At 41.7% G+C, this 24,607-nt stretch overlaps 1 protein-coding gene across 7 annotated transcripts in view; it reads right to left on the minus strand.

The window, feature by feature from the left end:
* Positions 1 to 826: 826 nt before the first annotated feature.
* Positions 827 to 24,607, minus strand: part of Ten-a (tenascin accessory) — a 488,025-nt gene continuing 464,244 nt past the window's right edge. For 5 of the 7 annotated variants that reach the window (XM_046630321.2, XM_046630319.2, XM_046630320.2 and 2 more), the window contains 18 exons: positions 23,313 to 23,432; positions 22,428 to 23,083; positions 22,110 to 22,323; positions 18,729 to 18,993; positions 18,506 to 18,636; positions 18,157 to 18,303; positions 17,679 to 17,886; positions 13,621 to 13,647; positions 9,583 to 9,702; positions 8,554 to 8,738; positions 8,156 to 8,307; positions 7,368 to 8,026; positions 7,053 to 7,288; positions 5,894 to 6,966; positions 5,588 to 5,810; positions 3,526 to 5,516; positions 3,252 to 3,435; positions 827 to 3,149 (listed from right to left, as the gene is read on the minus strand). In XM_046630321.2, the coding sequence (XP_046486277.1) occupies positions 2,188 to 3,149; positions 3,252 to 3,435; positions 3,526 to 5,516; positions 5,588 to 5,810; positions 5,894 to 6,966; positions 7,053 to 7,288; positions 7,368 to 8,026; positions 8,156 to 8,307; positions 8,554 to 8,738; positions 9,583 to 9,702; positions 13,621 to 13,647; positions 17,679 to 17,886; positions 18,157 to 18,303; positions 18,506 to 18,636; positions 18,729 to 18,993; positions 22,110 to 22,323; positions 22,428 to 23,083; positions 23,313 to 23,432 (7,553 nt within the window). In that variant the 3' untranslated portion in view covers positions 827 to 2,187. The remainder of the gene's footprint in view (positions 3,150 to 3,251; positions 3,436 to 3,525; positions 5,517 to 5,587; positions 5,811 to 5,893; positions 6,967 to 7,052; positions 7,289 to 7,367; positions 8,027 to 8,155; positions 8,308 to 8,553; positions 8,739 to 9,582; positions 9,703 to 13,620; positions 13,648 to 17,678; positions 17,887 to 18,156; positions 18,304 to 18,505; positions 18,637 to 18,728; positions 18,994 to 22,109; positions 22,324 to 22,427; positions 23,084 to 23,312; positions 23,433 to 24,607) is intronic. The other 2 variants (XM_046630324.2, XM_046630325.2) reach the window with 2 other exon arrangements.

The following is a 24,607-nucleotide window of genomic DNA, read 5'->3' on the forward strand; positions in this document are numbered from 1 at the left end:
TAATTCACTTCGTATAGTTACATATATATTATCATTTAATCCCACCTGCACACACCTAAGAATATTCCTATGGGTTTTTCAGTTTCTTTTCTTTATTTTTTCATCAATTTGTTTAATTAGGGTTAGATTAATGATAATGCAACGTCCATTCAGAGATTACCTCTATATTATAATAGTATTACGGTATATCGGATATTGCTGACGTAACAAATGTCATTATTATCATCATCATCATCTTGATTTGACTTATTCGTCGCTTGAGGGGCCATTCACTGTTGAGAGTTTAAACACACAAGATTTAGTCATCATTTTCTCTCGGTTTGACGGTTTTATAAACTTATTTCTTTTTAGTTTTTCCTTTCACTCTTATCTTCAATTATTGTGTTTCTTGCTCTTCGGTTTTGTGGTTGCTTTCAATTATTTTTACCCATATTACGTCGTATAATAATAATACTATACCGTATATACGGTAAAAGTATTTATTCTGGTATAACGTATATTATATAATATATGTGCAGACACCTGTACATTTACCAATTATACCATAGTAAAATATTGTATAAATATGCAATATGTATACGTATTTATATTTATATGTATATGTATAATATGCATATGCAGTACGCCGCGTCATTTTATAGGTATAGCTTATTACTATTACTGTTACTATTACTATTACTATTACTATTATTATTATTATTATTATTATTATTATTATTATTATTATTATTATTATTATTATTATTATTATTATTATTACTGTTACTATTACTATTACTATTATTATTATTATTATTATTATTATTATTATTATTATTACAAACGTTGTCTCGTATCGTTAATTACTTTTTTTCTTCCTCTTACGATTCCCCTCTGCTCTTTTTCTTCTTCTTCTTTTTTTTTTTTTTATAGCTTATAATATGCCGATGTAAAGCTATGTATTGACTAGGTTCTCTCACTCATCCCAAACTCAACAGTAAATGGCCGCATGAAACATTTGACTTATTCATCTAATTACCTTGTATGAATGCATCTCGACCTGTTTGTCAAATCTCTTCTTAACCCCGTCAACCCCACTTTCCCTCATTATCTTTATTCGGTCGCTTTCATTATTTTTCTTGACCTTATCATTATTATTATTATTGTTGTTTTTGCTGTTGCTGTTGTTGTTATTATTATTACTATATATCTATATGATACATCTTATCATTTTATAATTTTCATAAAACGGTGCGTTAACGGGTTTGACAAATAGTATCTGTCTTATTATCCATTTTACATGAATTATTTTTTTTCACGCTGTCGTCCGTTTGAATTTCTCGTAACATTTATACAATCATCGATATACTTATGGTGTTTGTGAAATATGTCACCTGAAATATCGTCACGTTATTAGTCTTTTCAATCTTCAGCAAAAATCTTCCCCTTTAACGTCTCATCGCGCTGCGAACCGAGATCATGTACCTATGCGTTGTTATAAAATTTTTTTTTTTTTTCTTTCGTGACTTGGCTTTTCCTTTTCTTTCTTCGTTTCACATTAAATCCATCGGCACCATTGACATCGACGACGACACGGCAAGCTTATTGGCAACAATAAATGAGACAGTCATTCCTTGCTGTATAGTTACATCGACGTGTCGTTTTTTTTTTTTTTTTTTTCGTTTTTCATTTTCTCTTCAAGTGCTTTTAGGTTTGGTTTTAATTTCGCATATTATAGACCACGGAATTCTTAAAACTCTTACCACTATACACCCTATATATTTATACATAAGTATATTATAATGTTAGTGTTTTGGCATCTTTGAAATACACAAATAGACTTTGGTATAAAATTTTTTTGAAAACTTTTTTCTCGTAATTTTTTTTTTTATTTTTTTTTTTATTTTTTTCGTTATTACATTCATCTTTTCGATAGTGTTCTGTGTGCATGTAGAGCGCAGCTGAGCGTACAGCGGCTTGTTTTTTTTTTTATTTTAATTTTTTTTTCTCATCGTTCCTTTATCAATTTAACTTTTTTCAACAGTTCATCGCTCTTTTTTCAGACAGTCCGTTGCATACATAGGTTTATTTGGGGGAATTTTTAGTTTACTTAATTTCTTTTTAATTTTTTTTTACAATTTTCAATTTTATTTAAAAAATCTTTTTTTTCTCTCCCACCTCTTTTAAATATAGGAATTACATTCCGAATCAACAAAAATGATCGAGCCACCAAAGTTTGCACGCCGGTGTCCCTCTCCTCCTGCGCCTCTTCTTACTCGACGGATCCACCGCCTTTTTGACGAACTTAATGTTGTAAGGGTCCTCGGCTAGCTCGGGATATATTTGCGCGTCATGGATGTATTCACCTTCGTAATTCGATGCGTAGCCAACTTTCAAAATCTCTTCTTGTTCCGTTGCCATCCATTCGACGGTCGTCGGTGTGTTGCTTCTGAGAGCTTCCCTCTCGCGGTGCCACGCCTTCCGTCGGGCTGTGGTCTTCGCGTGATGAAGAAGCCGTTGTTTTTCCTTTTCCGCAGTCGTTCCGTATCTCAAGTTGACAACAGCGCTCGCGCCGTGTATTTTCACGTCGATTAACGAACTGCTTCCGCTTCCGTTCTCGTTCTCGTGAAAGGTCGTATTCACCTGACCCCCGAGACGTTTCAGCTGGCCCCGGTCTTCGCTAGCTCTCCACACCTCCTCCTTGACGAAGTACAAAGCGTCCTGCTGTGTGCTGTGAACGACGAAGGTGAACGGCAGGAAGTAGGACCTGTTGAATACCGAAGTGAACACGTCCTTGTATATCGCGTTCGCCGCTGGTACCGAGGATACCACTGCTTGTCCGTCCGACGTTCGCGACACTAGGATACCCTTTCCAAATGGCGGATCCGACGCCGCACCCAAACGATTTGGTGCCAATTCGATGGCGTCCTTCTTCAGGGCTGATCGAGGCGGCGCTGACAAACTCGCAGCGTCTCCAGAGTTCCGCTGGTATATGTGCGCAAGGAAACCGGATTTCACTCCCAAATTTCTTGCTCTTTCTTTGCTGCCGAATATAGAACTGCTCGGGCCGAATGTCGAACCGACCGGACCCCCGATAAGCTCATCGGGGAAGAGCTGAGGCGCCAGACTCTTCAGATCGTATCCCAGGTGAGACAGCCAGGTCAAGTGCTCTGGAAAAATTGTTAAATTCACGATGAAGTACGAACGGGTTGTGATTGAGCATTGCAATGTCACGTCACGTTTTTTAATTAAAAATTAGCCATGTTTCTTACCCGTGGGTTGATTTTGCTGACTCGTGTGCCTCACGTTGATCGGATCGTTGCCGTTGAATCGGTAAAGGTTGAGGTGCGTAGGTGTGGCTACTCTGTCCAGTACGTTTTCCCACAAGGGTGACATCCACTTTCCGATCAACGGATCGTAAACCTTTCCATTCGGCATGTGGACTAGAGCGGTGACCTGTTCGAAAATCCCCCGAAAACGGTGTGTTAACAGATATTCAAATGGAATGGTAATATTTCTATCGAAACTACAATCGAACATCGTTACCTGGTCCAACAATCCTCCGCAGAAATCTACCGGCAGATAAAGATACGGGTTCGAATCGTAGACTATGTGTCCGTACGGCGATCTCATTATCTCTCTAATTCCTTCGCCGTATTGGTTGAATATCATTATAGGTGTGCCGCATTGATCTGTCGCGATGTAATACTTGTGACGATAAACTTGGGCGTATATCAGGTGCCCCCTGTCGTCGTAGACGAGCGACATAAGCTTCGCGTCACGGGGGCTGTATATTTGGCTGACCTCGTGAGGCCTTTGTTGATTGTTGTAAAAGAACTGTGTCACGTTTCCGTAATTGTCTTTTCTCGTTGCAAGGCGATCGAGGTGGTCGTAGTAGTAACGCACGTCGAAACGACCCCTTTTCATGGCTCGAACCAGAAGCCCCTTTGCGTTGTAGTTGAAGCGTTCTTCCCTCGCGTTTTGAACGACCAAACCCCTGTTGTCGTACTTGTAGAGACCTTCGCCGAATTTCACTATCCTATCCATCGCGTTGTACTCCATGGGAATCGTATTTCCACGGTAAGTTAGAGAGAGCATGTTTCCGTTGTCGTCGTACTTGAAACCCCAGGGTTCCTGGGCCTCGACACCCGTCAATTGACCGTCGTAGTCCCACGTGTAGTTTTTCACGTTGGTGAACATATTCACAGCCACGTTGCGAGTGTAAGTTCTCGTCTGATTTATACGCCCTCTTGAATCGTGGTTAAATTCCATCCTAAACACTTCCATGTTGTGGATGGTTACGGTTACTTGGGTTTCTAAAAACCTACTGTCGGTACTGCGAGAAAATAACGCCGTACCATCGGACACGGTGGTCTCGTTCATTTTTGGTTTGCCGATTTTAAACTGTCCGATCTGCTCGAGGGTTCCTGTTTTCGGGTTGTAAGCCATCAGATGCTGCGGCAGAGTGTGACCTCCGATTCTTCCCTGGACTGCTGTCAGTCGGAAATTGTCGTCGTATTCGAATGTGAATTTTGCGTTACTTAGCCCTGTCTTTGCCCCGAAATCGATCCTTTCCTCGATCAGAAGACCGGCGTTGTATTGGTAGTCCCATTTGTACTCGACATCTTTTTCCGAGTGTATCACTTCCGAGGGTAAACCGTTCTCTGTGTATATTATCTCGCTCTTACCGTCTCCGTGAATAATTTCGGCTATCTGACCGGAAGTGTGATATCTGTAGACAATGCGAGCACCGTCCCCGGGGAAAACAGTCTGCAGGAGGTTTCCGTCGTGGCTGTAATGTTGTAAATAAGCCCTTGAACTTCCGGGAGGAGTGTAGGTTACCCTCAAAAATCCTAGGGAAGCTTGACAGGAGAACGAGTGTTTGGTACCGGATGGCAGAGTAACGTGACGTAGCCCACCGTCGTCGTCGTACTGAAGTGTGAACCGTCGTGAACTGGCCAACGTTATTTTCGACAACATATTGTAATCGTTGTACGTGTACCTCTTGGTACCGTCCTGGCTGTTCGTTACCTCCGCCAAATGTCCGTGGCGGTCGTAGCTGTATGTCTCATCGGACGCGCCCCATTTCCAACTTTCAATACGGTTAAAATTGTCGTAGGATATAGTGAGATTGTAGCCGTGGTGATAGGGCTGCCAATTGAGTGGCAAACCGGCCGGGTCAAAGGTTACGGTCAATAGCGGGGTGCGGTTTTTGTCGTAGAACGTTTCACGGCTGAACGCCTGCTCGAATTCAACCCCTATTACCCGGGTGTCGTTCACCCAAATTTCTCTATTCAACGTCTGCTGGAGGTGACTCACGTCACCGACAAGATTGTACGCTGTCGTCATAGTGTTGGTCAATTCTCCAAGGTTCATTACCTGGTAGCTCCACATTGGAAGCATTTCCGCTTCAACTGGCAATGCGGCTTCTAGTAGTGGATGTTTGGCTTTAGCCGCGCTCAACACTGATCCACCTCCTGGTAGAGAAAGCGTTAGACTGCTGTTTGTGAAGGCTGTCGCCACTTCCACTTCGGTTCCTGGAATTAACATGATTATATCGTTTATCCTTTACGTTAAATCTATTCAACAAGTAAACCAGATTACAAACCATCGGTGATTCGAAGGGTCTTGAATTTATCGTTCTTCATGATCATTTCGAGATACCGTTGCTTGTCTCCTTTTCGGAGCGCCTGAAGAGGTGAGGACACCTTCACGGACAAACCCTCGTTCTTCGATAGGCCAGAGCTGAGTTTTAGTTTTTCACCGGTCGGTAAGATTACGTCGGTCACACGACCGAGGTTGTCGTAAGAGTACATGTAGGTCTCGCTTCCCTGCAAGAAGAACGAAAGGAATTTATTTCAGGTTTTAGGAAAGTGTATTGAAGCTTTTCCGTGCAACGCTAATCGACACTTACTCCAGACCGACTGGTGAGCAGACCAGTTGAGCTGTCGTAGTCAAGCGCGATTTCGGATCTACCACGTTCCGATAATTTTACGAGGAATCCGACCCCGGAAATTTTCAGTTCAGACTTGTGATCCTGAGTATTTTCAATGGAACTGACAACGTTGCTGTAATCCCTCAAAAACTGTATTTTATTGCCAGCACTGTCGGTGACGGTAGATAATTTTCCGAAGCTCGTATTTTTGCTGTACAGAAACGAGTATCTCGTTTTTCCCGAGGTCAAATCTTTGGTGGCGACGTGCTGACCGTAACGGTTGAACACGTAAACTTCATTCGACGGTGGAAATGGTATGTGAAATTCTCCGCTCTCGTCGTGGTTTGGAAGATAAGGCTGCAGTGCGAGGATGTGCAGGCTCCCCTGATCGGCGACGTGCAAAACACCGTCGGGAGATACCGCCAAAGCGGATATTGCTAGGAACTTTGCATTCGACGACAAAAGTGTTTCGGTGCTGCTCGTGTCGTCGGTACAAGTGCAGGCGTCCATTACCTTGGTGCTGGGGGTGGTGTTGTTGCACTCGCACTGCCCTCGTAGTCTCTCTTGTTGCTGACCAGCAAAGTGGTACATCTTCCCCGAGGAGTCGACCATCCTTATCGAATTCACTCTGTGCGAGTCGCTGTCGGCAATGTACAACTCTCCGGTCGGACTGAAGGCGACGGCCAAAACTGACCCGAGCACTTCGTCCGGTTTTTTGCCGTTAACGGGCGTCGACGAGTTGATATTCGCGTTACTCGTGCAGTGCAGGGGTGTTCCTGCTACCACGCGAACTTTCAAATCACTCGTCAGTTTTAGCACCAATCGGTCGTCGATAAAATGTAACGATCCGTCGAGGGGACTCAGAGTTAATCCCGTTGGCCACTGAAGTTGTGCTTGATGCGCTGGAATGGCCCCCATGCACGGCGCGGGTGACCAGTGGTTATGGTGACCGTGGTGGCCAACAAGCGTGTGAATTATGCCGCGCGGATCGACGGCTCGAATGTTTGTGCCATCGGCAATGTACATGGTTTTGTCAGCGGCAATTGCGATACCTGAAAATCATTGTTGACGCGTTGAAAATCTGGACTTTCGGATAAAGATGCTTCGAATGGGCAATCAAACGTCGAGTAAAACTTACCCTTGGGATGTGCAAGTTTCGCGTGAATGGCCGGACCCTCGTCACCGCAGTGCCCCTCGTCGCCCGGAATGCATCTTTCGCCACTTCCGACCACTATATCCATGTTTATGCTAGGGTCATCAACTTTCTCCAGAGACAGAGCCCTCAGTATTTGGTGCTTCTCCGGGTCACTGATGTAGAGGTGACCGTCGGCCGGTGAAACGGAGAGATAATACTGGTACGCCACTTGGGTTGCACTGAAAAATATATTCGTTTCATCCCATTAGTCATCGAACAACGGTGTGGCAATCGATTCGACTATGCGCGACGACCAACCTTAGAATCAACACCGTGTTCACATTTCCGTCCGGAGTGATTCTTCGGACAAGATTGAAGTCCCCAACGTATATGCTTCCGTCCGGTCCGCTTGTCAGTGCCACGGGGGTCAGGAGTCGCGCATCTTTGGCCGGACCATTGCAGTTGGTGCAAACTAAGCTTCGTTGCAATCCAGTGCCCATGACAACCTTCACTGTACGCGGGTATTGTTTGAAGTGTAGGGTTGACCCGTCTCCCTTCTGCAGTATCCCTTCGTGGAAGTTGTAATGATGATGAATGTCCAGACCCCATCCGCCAACGTCGGATATGTCAACGTCAAATCCGTGCAAAGTTGCTGTTTGCGTTTCCCAAACTACCGATTGACAGCTCGAGTGTTGGTAACCGATAGAAATTCTAGCTTGGGCTACGCCGTACACTTTTTGTTTGTAAACGTTTCGCTTATTCCAAGCAAACGTGTGCTCGAGGTTCGGATCTGCTTCGTACGTTTTAGCGTGCAGCGAACCTTCGATTTCAACGTGTACGTGGACGTGCGTCAGAGATTTCGGAATGAACGGTCCTGTCAGCTGCATTCTCACCGTTGACATGTACCCGGCCGCCTGACTGCTTTGATACATCAGATGGAGATTTGAACCCGGAATGGCTATGCTCTCTTGGACAATCTACACGGAATTAGAAAAGGTGATCAGGTTTTTTTTACCTCTACTCGATGCATTGAAAATAATTACATGGCGTAATATCGTTATGGCATGAAGAAATTACCGCAGGGAAGAGAAATAAGCGTCTCTTACCTGGGTTTCCGCGAATACCAAACTTTTTCCGGGCAAACCGCCAACTTTTTCCGGCATCCACGTGCCGACGATGATCGGTCGTAAGATCTCATGATCGTGTTCCAGGCAGGGTCCACGTTCGCCAAATAGGCCCATCGAGATCCCTGGGAAGCCTATTATATTTTATGCGGTAAATAAAACGAAACTTAAACATTCAACACTGACGGACGGACGGAACAAAGACAACACAAGTTGACCATGTCGGTGTTATACAGTAACCGAGGAACAAAAATCTTCTTTGGTCAATGTCGTTGAGGTGACGAAGAGAAGAAAAATTGGCTAATAACACGTCGAAGGCATAAATAATTTTTTTTCTTTTCTATTTTGAAAAAACACACGAGTACCAATTTTATCCTTACCAACAGCAGGACTGGGGGGTTGATTCGGTCTGTAGGATTCGCTTTCTTCGCTGAGCGTCATAGCTACCGGAGGTAGAACAACAATTTGATTCCACGGGGCGAACACCGTGCGAGTCAAAGGCTTGAAAGGACTTCGTTGAAACTGCAGTGTCACGGCACCTCCGCCGTTCACGAGGACGTCAAACCTGATCGAAAGGTATAAAGGGTATCGTTTCTGAACGGGGAATAGACGATTGACAAATCATGCATACACCGCTTTTGTGATCCGGTCCTAATTCGCCTGATTCGCGGATATTGAATATCTATTTAATTGAAACGTAAATCGATATTGGCTTTCGCACGGTATAAAGGCAGAGCTCGAGAGAGAGGCGCTATGTGTATAACCATAGCCGGTAACCATAAGGCTAACCTTTGTCAAGCCCAGACTACCTGACACGTGCATATAACATGAATATTTAGACGTGATTTGGTTGGCGCACGGGGAGACAAGTCACTGCTACGGAGTTACGCGGAGTAATTAACAGGCTTTCGACATCATTAGCTCGAGCTTTGATGTGGCTTGAGATCCGTCCTTCTCGTCCTTCTCCGACATTCAAGGATTATCCTTGCCATACCGCTCTGCGACACAGACGCAGCCCTGGCGTTAGTCCCTCTCCCCACCCCCACCCCCACCCCCTTCCCCTCCTCCTCCTCCTCCTCCTCCTCCCTCTCGCCCCGACATCCTTCATTACAATGCAGCTCTGATCCTATTACCGTGTGTGCACAGCTTAAGAGCTTGGACTGATTCTAGTATACACATGATATTATATATGTTGGTACGCGGAAATTTCGTTGGTGGGTGGGTGGATTTAGCCGAGGTTTGATAAGAAGCCGCGGTTATTAGACAAAGGCTTACCGTACAAATGATCTTCGAGGTGGATTAGACAGTTTGAAAAAGTACGAATACTCGTCAGGAGGTGCCGATTTGTACAGGTTTACTACGCGATTCCGTATAACTAGACTTGAAATTTATGTTCATTTACTACTCACCATCCGCCGGCTCTTGTCAGGGTGAATCCAAAGCGCGAATCCCTGTCGACCGAGACTCGGATCCCTACTATTCCGAGCCCCTGTTCCGTTACTACTTGACCTCGCATCACGGCGACCCGGCTGTTACAAATAAAACGTACAGCGATGGCCATGGAATTAAACGTTAAACGAACCCGTTAACAATGCGAAAGCTGATTCCTTGTCGAATGTAATCCGTGATATTTGATTCTCGATTTAAGATCGCGGGGCGATACCGCATTGGTATGATCATATTTCTGCCAATGAATAATCGGTGCTGAAATTAATCTGACACAAGAGACGAAACTTCACAGTGGATACGAAGGTTCAAAAACCGCCTGTGAAATCCTGACGCGATTCCGCGTTGCCTTTACACCCGTCAATGGTGTATTATTGTACATACGTGGGTCGCTAGTGCTGAGCGGTGAGTAAATTTGTTTCCATTTTTGAGACGGAATACACACGCGAAATCAGCTTCCGTTTGTTAATGGCTCAATGCACATTGAATATTCTCAATTCGCTGCCAATACGATTGGGTAACCTAATTTCAAACGGGTGGATTGAATTCCCGATGCAACGCTGCGGGCGTTCCCCACCCATTCCCGCCCCTTCCTTCGCTGACATGGGTCGGAATTGAAAAACAATTCAAGAATTGATTTTGTAAGTGTCGGAACAATTGGCATGTGTATAATATCGTTAGCAAGCGAAATCTCGCTTATATATACATCTCCGTATGCATATATCATGTATGTATTGGCAACGAGTGAAAATATTCAAATTCATTAGTTAAATAACAATTCTTTCGAGCCAGGGTTTTATCAAGTATACATATACATATAATATATTTATATATATGTATATGTATATCGAACGCATGCAGATGTCATGTAATGTGTTGACGTAAGTGTATGAGTATATATATATATGTATGTATATTCTATATATTTTAAATATATATATATATATATATACACACATGTAATAAATTCAGGATTGGAATTCTGCAGTATAAATTGGAATGTTAAGCTGAATTTGAATTTGAAGCAATCATGTGAGTGAGTGAGTGAGTGTAGGTGGTGTTGGTGCGATGATTGTTCTGTGTTTTTGCATCTGTGTCCTGTGAGCTGAATATAATGAAATTATAGAAAATGGTGTCGTGGGTTGTACATATGTATATACGTAGTTTGTCGTGAGTATATATGTGTGCAACATACATATCCATACGCAAGAATGGTTTTTGCAGCTTATACAGGTTATCGTTGTCGGGTATGTAGAGAATATACGATACACATCCACCCCACCCCCATGAATGTATTAGGCATATATGCATATGAATATGTACACGCGTTGGGTATAATAATACAGTATAGAGTATCTTAAAAGCCCCTAAGGGACTGTATATATAGGAGGATATATGGTGTTTTCTTGGAGGATCACACTCCCCCAACGTCAAAAGATCGTTTCGTTAATATATTCCGCGTTAGCGAAAAATTCAACGTTGGATCCGTAGTTTGTATGTAATAACACGGAAAGTCGACGTTGCTCTGAAAAATTTGTATGTATTTAGAAATTGTATGAATGTTTACGATAAATTGCATATAATTTTATCCGCACTCGGTAAGCTCCGTATTTGTTATTACTATAGAATTATAATATTTGATATATCAATCGATATATATATATGTATATATATATGTACGTATACATGTTTATACATGTGTTGGCGATAACTCGGTGATCAAAAGGCGGAGGGGTGCCCGATCCTCCAAGTACGAGCACAGCAAGGTGGCAGGCACTGTCGTCACTACTATATAATATAAAATCAAATCATAATAATAATAGTAACATAATCCTCAAAACACATTGAGATCTTAAAAACAGACACCAACCTATAAATAACGGAAATTCTTTCATACGATCGAAAGAAAGAGTAGAGAGAGAAAGAAAAAAAAAGTTAAAATAAATATGGATCCGAGAAAAAAAAAATATTCGATAAAGAATTTCGTACACAATTTCGGAAATCTCTCGGTCTATCACGTTTCTTTGTCGACACACTAGTGGAGGAAAAAAGATTTGAAACAACAAGAAAAAAAAAGTGGAAAAAAAGGGTTCTCGCGACAACGACGTTATTCGATGAACTGTTTTTAATTGATTTGATCGCTGATTTAGGATTTCGTTCCAAATGCCACAGGAAAATATATGCAAGACGGATCCGAGTATAGTAATTTAAATATTGACTGGTATTCGAAAAATTAATTTAAATATGGGCAAAAAAAAATTAATAAATAAAAATGACAAATAAACGGCGACGAAAAGAATTGCATACAGATTGATATTTATCGGTAGGTGTTTATTCTTGTCTCTATAATTGAGATACAAAAAAAAAGTTCTTATCTTCACTTCTTTTTTTCTTTGATTAGTTCGTATTCTTTTTTTTTCTTTTCTGTTTTTTTTTCTTTTTGGTTGTTTTATTACCGTTGGGTATAGATGGCATAGATAGGGTACGGGGGCGTTGTGCGGGGTGGCTTAGGGCGAATTTTTTTGGATGAAGGAAAAGACAGACACAGGGTTGCGGTTAATAGGTTGACGGGGTACGGTTAGTAATGGCACATAGCAGACAGTGATACAGACGCAGACAAAGGAGACGGGGCCTTGATGGGGTCTTGGGTGTTATTTTTCCATTTTTTCTTTTTCGTCATTATCATCATCATCATCATCATCATCATTATCATTATCATCATATTCTTCTTTCTTTCCTTTTTCCTTTTTTCTTGCTTGTTCGTTCGTTTCGGTTTTTTTTTTTTCTTTCGTTACGTTATTATTTTGCTTCGAAGCAAAAACACGTTAACGTTATAAATTTTCTTGTCTTTCTGCAGATTTAAACTAAAACTAAGTGAAAGGAAAGTATCTTTTGAAATAAAAATAAAAAAAAAAAAAAAAAAAAAACGAGAAAAAAAGAATGATAACAACAACAACGACAACAAGAAGTAACTATGCTGCGTGATATATATGCATATATCGTGTTATTATTATTTTTCTTTTATCGTAAAAAAAAAACAAAAATAAAAAATAATGAAAACATATAATTTATATACATATAAACTGTATATCTTTGGTTTAATATACGCAATGTAAAGTCAGCGGTGTATATAACTATACATAGGACGTTCACTATAGACAATTTGACAGGATGTACAAGTGCAAGCGTGGCAACACAAACAACACAAGACCAGGGTTTTAATGGTATAATGTAACATACTTATGTATATCTATTATCTAATGGACAAGAAGACAAGACAAAAAACAAAAACAGCCTGACAACAATATCACAGACATCACAAAGACAACTTTTACTTTTTCTTTTCTTTTCGTCGTTTTGTTTGGAATGCGAGGTTCTTCCTCTTTTTTCTTTTTTTTTTTTTTTTTTTAATTATATATCTACATGTGAATAATTTACGCTTCTTCTTTCATTGCTTTATACACAATACAGTGCCGTAAATTTTTATTGCAAAGCTATAGCGATTGAAGTATATCGGAAAAAAAATAAAAATTTTGAAATCCGATATTTTGAACATCTTTTATCGTTGGACAATTTTTAACCGTACTAACGAAAAATATCAATGCAAGTTTGTATTGCGTACATGTTTCAATGACAGTGGAAGGCAATATTTGTCGTTTTTTTTTTTTTTTTTTTTTTTCAGATCGATATAAACTGATAAAAGACAGTACACACGGGGACAATGAGATCAAGCAGATGATGAAATATGAAGTAAATAAATATGAAGTAAGAGATAAATTCACTAAAAGTTTAAACGAAATAAGGAAAGAATATTGAGTGAAAAATTGAGGAAATTGAAATGATGACGAAAATCAATGAATAGGTGTATATAATAATTGTTGGTGAGGAGGAAAATTTTTTACAAAACATGTATAATAATGTATAATATAAAGATGATTGTACGAGCGACGAGCATAGATGGCTGGACATGAACGATTAGCGAGAGCTGAGCTGCAACTTACCGCGGTGTAAAGTTATTCCAGAACTCACTACGTGTGGGAAAACCAACGAGAAGAAAGGGCGTTACGTTACCACGGTCACAGAACCCGCGGTGGCGGGTAGACAATGCACACACGCAACATTGCACACGTATTTCAATATATTAAACACATATACGTATAATATGTATACACACGGTGGTAACATGTGTTAAACATTTTCTACGTATATGATATATAATATATACATTTACCAGCGATAGCAAAAACATTGATTCAAAGGACAAGAAACTAAAGAGAAAGAAAAGAAAAAAAAAAAAAAACAAGAAATTAAGACAAACTTCTATATACATACATACATATTTTGACGGTAATGTATATATGTATATATATTTCTTTTTTTTTATTTTCATTCTTTTAATCTGTATTTTATCCAACAAAATCAAAAATCGAGCATCTTTGAAATTGTTGCGTACATTTGGCAAGGTCGAGAAATTCACCGATATTAGAAAAAGTATATCGATATTTTCTTTTAGGCAAATATACAATTGTGATCGGCGAGTAATTCTTTGAAAATTACCAACAGTAGTTACATGTATATATGTTTATATATAATATATAACGTATGTATACATATATTATATATATTTATCAACGTGAACAAGGAAAACGATTATAATTTTAATGCGGTTGCAATGTTCTGTATGGCGTTACAAAAACAATAGACGTAGACACACACTAATCAAGCGTACCCATCATACATACGTCCATTTGCTCACATGAATGTACACAGTTATTCCCAGAATCGTTCAACATAGAGTGGTATACATATGACAGACACAAGTTGGAAACTACATGATAATAATATATTGATAATAAACACGAATAGCTAGCGTATCAAACCAACTGACTGACCATTATTATCAATTTTACCATATTACGCCTGGCCGAAGCGACATACTATTATAGGCGGAAAACTTTGAGGGATTGTTCAGAAATTATTCACCGAGGACAGCCGTGAAAATCCAAAGATTATTTAAATTTTGCATTGTGCAAAAAAATTTACGACATGTACAATTTCTTTTATTCCCAAGTCTGTCAGATCAGTTTGAGAGGTGAATTAGGCACAGAAATTTTTTAATTGTATTTAATTTACTTTTGACAAAGCTTTTGTTCGACTTTACTCGATAGGCGCGTTGTTCTTACTCTTTCGTTTTCGCTGTATAAAGTTTTGTAATAATTTCTTCTGGATGATTGCTCAAAAATGATAGTTAATTGATGAGAGAATACAAAAAAAAAAATAAAAAAATAAAAAACAAACAAGAAAACAATGATCACGAACTTTGAAAGACAGGTTAAATATCTATAGCGCTTTTTAGCTGCTACAGGCCTTGCAGTTTTTTAAATATGCACATGTATATAACGCAACGCAGAAAAGGACAAAGAAAATATGAACGTAAAAATGAAAATTAAATAACTGTGAATATTTCAAACTTGTGTCTACCATACTAAGAGTATTACATAATAATTTTAATCATGATTCTTTTCTTTTTCTGTCTTTTCTTTTTTTTTTCTCTCTTTCTTGCAGTAAGTTTGAATAAATGGCCAGTATACGAGAAATGAGGCAATTTTGAAAATCGACGTACGTACGCATACAGATACGTGTTGAACGTATATACATATATATACGTATATATATATGTGTGTGTGTATATATACACATATATATATATATATATATGTATATATATATATATTTATATACGTATGTGCGTAAAAACTGTTTTTCTCTCGTATAGAATAATTTGAATAATAATAATAACAATAAGAATAATAATAAGCTATTTGTCTAACAGTACGAAAAAAGAAGTAACTAAGAAATCAAAAGCAGATCTATATATATTATAGATATATTTGAAATGTAAAGATTTATCATCTTTTATATAAAATTCGAGCCACTCGAGGGGCTCAGCTGTGGGTGAGATTGATGGTGTGGTGGTGGTGGTTTTTGGGTAAACACAGAGGGTTTAACACTAGACAAAATACACGAATCCCCCGAATTTCTTTTCAGACAACTACGCTTCAGTCGTACGCTCAGGCCATTGCCGTTCAAAACACATTATACCACGCGATATTTATAATATAAACGATGTATCATACTGTACGCACCAAGTGACAAAAAGAAAATGTCGAAGGAAAAAAAGTTGAAGCGAACAATCTACCTTTCGCAAGTTAATATCGCGTTGAAACAAAACGATACGAAACAAAAAATATAATTACAATAAAAGAACGACTCTCTCGCTATGTTATTAAAATTTTTCGCGAACGGTAAAGTATGACATTCGATGGAGAAATATAATATGTAGGTACGTGTATATATACGTTTCAGTGGAAAAACTTTCGTTGAAAAAGTTTACTTTCCGAATCGCAAAGCGACCCATGAGTGTGGCTTTCTGGTACTCTAAATGACGGTATTTTAAATTTAACAAAAAAAAAAAAATTTAAAGAAAAAACGGTTTTCTTTTTTAAATTCATTCCAGAGACGTGTTTATACTGTTTCGACTATCGCACTTGATACGAGTATATACCTATGTATGTATCAAACCTTGCAGTAGGAAAATTGAAGTTTAATATTTGCCCAGGGTAATGGGCACGTGCAAATATACTATTAATAGTTGCACTCGCGATTTAAAGCTGCAGCAGTGCGTTTAAACAGCTCATTCCTATATAACGTGTGTGGATATATATATATATATATATATATATATATATATATATGTGTGTGTGTGTGTGTGTTACACGTATAAGAATTTCGAAAAATAAGTAACGATCAACAAGTAAAATGAAGAGAGGTATCGAAATACGTTACGTAATTAAAAACAAGTATTATATGTATCATATAAAACAGCAATTGCGACCAAGGATAGACCGCGAACATCGAAGATAGGTATGATGCATACATATCCAAATTTGTCTAGGTAATATTTAAATTTTCCTTTTCGTTGTACGTAGTTTCAAATGTACGTTTCGCAGATCGCTTTGAAACTTGATATTACGGGTAAAGTATAGATATAATAATAATGTTTTGTTCGGCAATGTGTCTGAGGTGGTGAATTAGCGTAGATCTGATATTCGGGGGAGGGAAGGGTGAAACACGAGGACCAGGATCACGGGATGACGGTATTGCGGCGGGGGGGTTCTCGGGCTTTTCGGGGTTAGGGTTTTGCGGGTTTCTTCACCCACTAGACTTGCGGGCTCACCCATGACATCCTCGTGGTGTTTCAACGCGGTTGTAACTCACAATCGGATGCTAAGCTGCCCTGAACTCTAAATATCTTTTCTCTTTTCTCTTTTCCATCTTTTTCTTTTTCGTTTTTTTTTTTTTTTTTTTTTTTCTTTTTAAATTCCTTTTTCCCTTTTCAAATTTCATCTTTTCGGGCTATCAATTTTTATCCAAGGATAAAACGTAGCGGATAGTCAATGTGATTATATATTGACCATCGTTTTGTATCTATATCCGCGATGAGGATTTCGATATGCAACACTCAATATTACAGTCGCGATATCACGTAAAATCACATCGCGAAAATATACTGGTTTTTTTTTTTTTCTCATATCTGCGCCGAACAAGTTTTTCTCTTTAATCGAAACAAACTGTTTTCTTTTTTACTCTCGTTCCGCGTCGTGAAGCAAAATAGAGAGAGAGACAGGGAGAGAGAGAGAGAGTGAGAGAAAATACAGAGCTTTAAGAAATTCAATAGAGTGTGGAATATATTATGTAAGTAGCTTGCGATAATTTATCGTTTACAAAACGTCCCCATCGCGAATAATATACATCTTAACATGTCGGACAATATTTTTCCAACGGTTGTGAGATTTTTTTTTTTGTTTTACGATAAATTTCTACACATTTAAAAATATAATAAAATACAATGATTTTTACTCGCTCGAATACAGAGTGAAATATATTGTCTGGCTTGTTTGATCGAAAGTATTATTCGTTTGAATTATACGAGATTAATATCGATACAACTATAATCAGATTGAAGTTTTGATAGCTTAAAAGAAATTGAGTTTCCTACCTCTCGCTGTACTCGTCCATATGCGCGTAGCTCTGGACGCTGTTTTCTTCGATAAGGAATTTAACCCTTTGATAAAAGGATGCTGTCACGCTTGGCGGCTGTTTTCTCAGCAGTACTTCGACCGGATCGTTACTGGCCAAACACATTATGTGATCGGAGCAGGCGTGATGCGAGCAACACTCGCTGTCCGAACAGTCGACCATTCCGTCTGCAAAAACATGATCGTGCTTATTTCGAAGCTTACACGCAACATCGAGGAACGGTGGAAATATTGAATATATATATATATATGTATAAATATATATTGTATGTAGGTACGACAGAATCGCCCGCTGATAATTCGACGACATTTGCCACGTTCCATTTGGCCCGCGCGAGTTAGTTTCAATTCAGGGGATCCGCTATCGCGCCAATTGTCCTTACATTCACCGTCTTCCCCCGACGGATAATAATTGGAGAAACTAAAACGCGAGCATACCTTGGTCGTTGTCGAGGTCGTCGTTGCATTCCATTTCAAGACGAATACTGCAGTCTCGTCCAGCCCATCCGATGGAACACTCGCATCTGTATTCTCCCTCTTGCAGTGTGCAGAGACCGTGACGACTGCACCCGTTCTCGCATCCGGCTGCATTTTAGTCGCAAGGATTAATCAAGCTTATTTCGTACGATGTATACATAAAGGTACAAATTCGCGCGTCGTTCACCGAATTGATAACGAAACGTCGACGGTTCGTTACCTCGAAACCTTTATTCACACACGACAAGTTCACGGCGTACCTAATATCGCAAAATCAGAGGGGTATTATTTCACTTCGGTAAAGACTTACGCAACGTGCAATGTCGACCGTTCCATCCCTGGCTGCAGACGCACGTTCCATTTTTGCACTGACCCTGATCGGCGCAGCGAACATCGCACGGCTTCTGATCGCACCTGGAGCCGGTCCAGTCGTCGTGACACCTTTGTCAAAGTCAAAGCAGGCGTGTTTGATCGTCTCACAACCGTCGCATGGCCTTACGGTCTCAATTTATGGATAATTATATCGAACCTACTTGCAATGTCCCTGTTCGCACGATCCGTGAAGACCGCAGTCGAGGCCGCAGCTTGGCTGCGAACAATCAACACCGGTCCAGTGTTCCTCGCAGATGCAGGATGCTGCCTCCAAATCGTAAGTTCCGTGGTCCGAGCACCCGGGAAGACACTGATACACCTGCTGATCGACCTGGTTGCAGCGTTCTCCCTGCCATCCAGCCTTGCAGTAACACTTGCCGGAGACGCAGGTCCCGTGACCGTTGCAACTCGGGTCTGGACAATCGGCTGCGAAACGATCACTGGGTTCAGGCACATTTGCACCATCTTGGCGTGCGGGATATGGGAAATTACGGGGACACGTGGCTCTGTGGCTAATTTTAAGTGATTTCTTTTCGATCGTGAGGGGCTGCGCTCAAGTTTGCTGCACTTTGGTAGAATTAAAGTCAGCTCTGGATTATTACCGCGTTTCGAGTAGGTACGCGGGGTTAATTGAGTTCGGTTGTTTTAATCGTTCGAGTTCACTAAGATTCTTCTTCTCTACGTGACTCGATCGCGGTTCGAAGTGGCTCAAGGTATTCCGTATCTTCGCTACGTAGCTAATTGAGGCTGGTTACTTGCGCGAATCGGATTCACGATCCATTTTATACAGGACTGTGAAGCAGCCAGGATATCGGGTCATAGATTCAAGATTTAGGTACCTATTTTCGAAACTACGGAGTTGAATTTATCGAGAGAAATAAAAAAAAAAACGTTTCGCTTCGACAGGGTATATTGTCAGTACCGAAAATTCAACTTGAGGGATAAATTTTTACGCGATATTGAATTATTTTTTTTTCCTCCTAGAAAATGTTTCATCACAGCATTTTCATTCTACGTATAGTATGTATCCAGATTCGGGGAGAAGATGGAAAGTCAAGTGGGGCGCCATCCCAAGTGCTCGGAGTCTTTGTACCTGAACTACTCGGCGCAGAACGACGACCGCGACGAGAAGTTTTAGCGCCGTTGTATGGAAATAAAATTACGGCAAAGCTCTTTATAATTTTCCTTTCTATTTATTCCTCGCTCCTGCAGCACCGCAAAGTCAGAGTAATTGCGCTCGCATGCCACGCGTATATAATGCATATAATAAGCTGGTCTTCCATTCACGAAATTGCAAGAAATGTGTTTCGCGATTATTTTCTTCTATCCTCACTTCCTCGAAACTGTAATGCGTCTTATCGAGGTTTGCTGCACAATGCATATACATATACATATATATATATATATAACGATACGGAATTATTAAACCTCGCTACGGCAGTTTTCCGCTATAATACGACGATGCCTCGACACACCCATCGGACTGTTTATCCGTTATACGATACGGCCGACGGCCGAGCGGTCAACCGTTTCTATACGACATTATTTCCTCCATCATTCCAATATTCCCGGTTATATGTCCCGCGGCTGAATTGGCTAATAAAAAAATATTACGTTCGGTGTGGCGGGATTTTTGAAATCCCGCCGCGGTTTACTCCGCGGATATTTACCATGCACAAGGTGAACGAAACTGACCCGATCATACAAATGCATATTGCATAGCGGAGGACGCGTTCAGCGGTTGATCTTAAGCGCGGCTTGCCGAGGATGCAAATTTTCCACCCACCCAGCGGCCCGTTTCTTCGTAGTGAAATGCATTGCGCGGATTAATTATAGGTAGCCAAACAGGCTTGGCCGTGTCTCGTTCCGTGAATACAGCTCGTATATTACAAATATCTTGGAATCTCCCGCGACTCGGAGTCGGTCGGGCAGCCGCCTGCTACGGTGAATTAATGGTGCTGTGACAAATATGAATAAATAATACACTCACTCGGGGCTCAGGAATAGAAAGCTTGCAGATGGAGGCAAGAACCTCCGAGTCGAAACTGTGTTCCATGACTCGACGACGTCACCTCACTCATTTAACCACCCCCATTAAGGTATATCTGCGATCTTTAAGCTACGCCGGCGATTAAATTGCTGCGGTAATTACCTCGCGATGCGATATTATCGTCGAATCTACTTATATACACACGTATACATCCATCTATGCGGATTTTTCTTCGTCTAATTTCCACCGTTTTATTTATTTTATATTAACTTTTTTACATGTAACCCGCACGCTCCGCGCTCTCGGATCCTCGGGCGTCGCGTCGTTAATATACGGGATAAAAACGACGCTTGAAGTTGACACAGTAGCCCTTCGCTGTATGATATACCTACCGGGATAATACCGGGACGAGGTTTTCACGTGTGTGCCGGCGACAACCTCGCGACGTGAAACTACCTTTCCCCTGTCTTTTTATAAGGGAAAGGGGAGCGGTGTCATATTTTTTAGACGTCGTTTGGTTTTAGGACCAACTTTTATAATCCCGGTATAAAGGTTGCAGACTGCCTGCTTTTCCCTGCCCGGTCGTCTATAGCTTTACTCGCGCTATTACCATGGCGGAAAAATGACGACAAACCAACGACTACGAAAGGTCGATTTCCAACGATCTGTAAGCTATAGTTCCAGGTACATGAAAATGAATTGCAAAAAAGTAATAAAATATTCACGCTATATATACTGGGTTCGATTTTACGGGTTTTATTCTTTTTTTTGTTCACTTTCTCTCTCTCTTCTCTTCATCTTGCTTTTTATTTTATGCGAAAAGAGTGTACAGGTATCGTACGTAGAAGGCAATTTGTCGCCTCTTTGTAACCCACCTCGCTTTTTGATATACGTGCATATTAGCATATTACACTTGCGGCCAAAGTTGGCTGTCCTGGGTCTTACGACAAGAAAAGTGTACTACCCGTGGTCGACTGCAAGGAAAGCTCGATGCACTACAGGATGCAGTTTGTTCGCCGAAAGCAGAACTATGCATGTGGTATTATACACTATAGAACCACAACAACGACTGTGAAATTATTGTTCTAAACTTGAGGCTACGGAATACGCCTTTAACCCCTGCTATTGCCTGCACCAACCACCAAAATTCTACGACTATCGCGACGAGACAATGGACCTCGTAGTTTCACACGTCTTATTATGCATTACCTGGTAGCTCGGTAACACCATAATTTACCTCCTTATTTATTATATCGGACAGATGCTAAGGCCGCGAGAACAATGCCGTGCAGCGATTCTCTATAAAGTTTCACGCACGATTGTTATCCACGTACGTACCTATTTACCATATATGCCTATTTATACACGGCGGAGAAAATTCGTGTCCATTTAAGCAAAGAGCGTCCGGTATTCGGATATCAAGTTTGCAACGTCTTATGCCGCGCGTGCGACATTTGAATAACGTCAAAGAAGTTGTCAGGGGTTCGGTTTCCGAATGTCAATCATGGCTAGGAACTACGAGGGGTCTTGGACTCGTTGCAAAGTTACTCACGCTCGTTGCAAAAGATTCCCTTCCATCCGGCGCTGCAGACGCACGACCCTCGCACGCACTGTCCATGCTGGTTGCAGTCCGGGACCTGGCAATCGCCCAGAGGCACGTCGCACTCGGCACCCTTCCATCCATCTTCGCAGTGACACACTCCACCTCCGTACTGACCGTGGGCCGAGCAGAGGACCGGACATACGCTTTTGCTGCAGTCGGCACCCTGCGAAGAGAGGATCGGAAAGATCGAAGAGTACAGAGGGACAGTCGAGAGACAGGGAGAGAAGTTGACGGAAGTCCGGTAGCCAAAGGTCAGGCGTCACTAACCTGATAGCCATCGATGCAGTCGCATTTACCGAGGTAGCAGGAACCCCGACCTGAACAGTCGTTCGGACAAGTGGTCGACATGTCTTCGGCCTCGGTGACGACCAGGCTGACCTTATGCGGCTGAAGCTCGTCGTTGTAGACGGAGAGGAACCAGCGACCGGTGTCCAGGAACTGAAGGAGGGTCACGTTCACCAGCATCGGTTCGACCAGCGATCGCTTTGCCAGGACGTTCCGAGTCGCTGATGGCTGTTCGGCCTGGTAAGGGTCACCCGAAACGCCCTCTTCCGATTTCATAAAGCTCACGGCGTCCGCCGGGACGATTTCTCGTTTCAGTCGATGGTCGACCCGGCCGCCCTTCACGAACTCGGCAAAGTCGTACTGCGTTACACTGGGCGCGACGTTACGCCGACCGTAGACAGCGAAGTTCGCACCCCAGGGTAACGTAAAGTTTAGACGAATAAAGGCTGGCTGTTTGTTTCGGAACTCCGAGTTCCAGAAGTGATATGGCGGTATGACGGCAGAATGAGCCACGTTATAGGCACGCAGCTCGAGGACGGCTGGCCATTGGGCGGACTGCTGGATCTGCGGGTCGCTTTGCTGGTCGCCGATGTTGTCCGCGGCACTGGAGTGCTCCGCTGTGCTCGTCGGTAGAGATTCTGCAGGGATCAGATTGACCGGGTGACAATATTGCGGTGTTCGAAATTGACCTGAGACCGCTATTCGCCAAAGTGCAATTTATCCTTTTTTTTTTAGAACACCAACGAGGATCGCAATCGAACTCTTATACGGTTTACTCGACGTTCAGTTTCAGCTGGTCGTGGTAGTTTGCTTATTCTATTACATCTACGAGTGTAGGAACACTTGATACTGCAGCTAAGCTCTTACCTTCTGTGGGAATTGGCGTCGATATCGGATCGTGCATGTGCGCGTTCTCGTGGGTAACAGCTTTTACGTCTTGCACGAGGATACAGTTGGTGCTGTCCATCGGTCGCATTGAGCTGACAGCTGGAACAGAGAAAAACGTGCATGTCGAGATCGGTCGAAGAAAAAGTTTCTCACAAGACTGACTGATCGTGAGACGAATATTGTAAGTTGGCGTCTACGGTAAAGTAAAAAGCCTCGCAAGCTTTCGACTCATTACCAAATAAATGACTGGCTCAGCAACAGACCGGTATTAATTAATCAGACGTGGCAAAGAATCAAAATTATTTTTCCCAGTATTCCGACTATCAATCTTTACCACCGAGAGCTGTAATGCGTGAGGTCAGGTATTCAGATTTTTCATGCCGATAGCGATGGCTAAGTAGTTCCGACGGGACAGGTGTGCACTCGTCACTGCGTAAAAGTCTGACGAGGGAGGTAAAGGGAAAACTTGGAGACAAATGAAGGCAAGATAAAAGTGTTGAATGACTTTGGAGGGGTGAAGAGATTAGCCTGGCAACTGATCGATGGCAGTCGGTCGGCTCTCCGGGCCGGAGCTTCGTTGCGTTGGTGTGTTCCTCGTTGCTAGGTCGGGAGTATTCCTCCAGGAAACATTGACGAGTTTTCCGGCACGGCATCGGCATCCCCTGCTACCTTCCCTCTACCCGATGAACCGTGGAACGGGGGCGAAAGAGGAGAGTTCTTGACGGATCATCGCTAATTTCGAAGGCCAATAGGGCTTTCCGGTAACCATGGGTTATTAGCCCTCTCTCACTCTCTCTCTCTCTCTCTCTCTCTCTCTCTCTCTCTCGGAAGCCGTTGGAGTACCGGTCGTACACACGGATCCTGAAGGATCGGGAGTACGGGAATGACCGGCGGTACATACTCCGCGTTCTTCGCCGTCAGATTTTAGTTACTCGTACATCTCCTCGATGGGGATACTAATTAGTTCGGGCTTTCTGCAGCGGAGATAAAAGATGGGCGGAAAAGCGTGTAGTCGAGGAGAGGAATTTTTTCTTCTTTCTATCCTTATTCCTTTTTGTTTACCCCCGAAATACAATGGCGATTCGCAAAGAAGCTCGTTGATCGTCGGCGCCGTCGCCGTCGCCGTCGTCGTCGTAATCGTGCCTGCCTTTAATAATGAGAAAATTTTTAATTTTCACGAACAATTAGTCGCATCTGCGGTGTTGAGGTAATCTTTCGCTGTTAACTGTAATTATTATTCGCCGTGGTGTGGATTGGCGAGGGCAGGCTGCCGG

Source organism: Neodiprion pinetum, chromosome 6 (genome assembly GCF_021155775.2).
Source record: "Neodiprion pinetum isolate iyNeoPine1 chromosome 6, iyNeoPine1.2, whole genome shotgun sequence".
Lineage (NCBI taxonomy): Eukaryota > Metazoa > Arthropoda > Insecta > Hymenoptera > Diprionidae > Neodiprion > Neodiprion pinetum.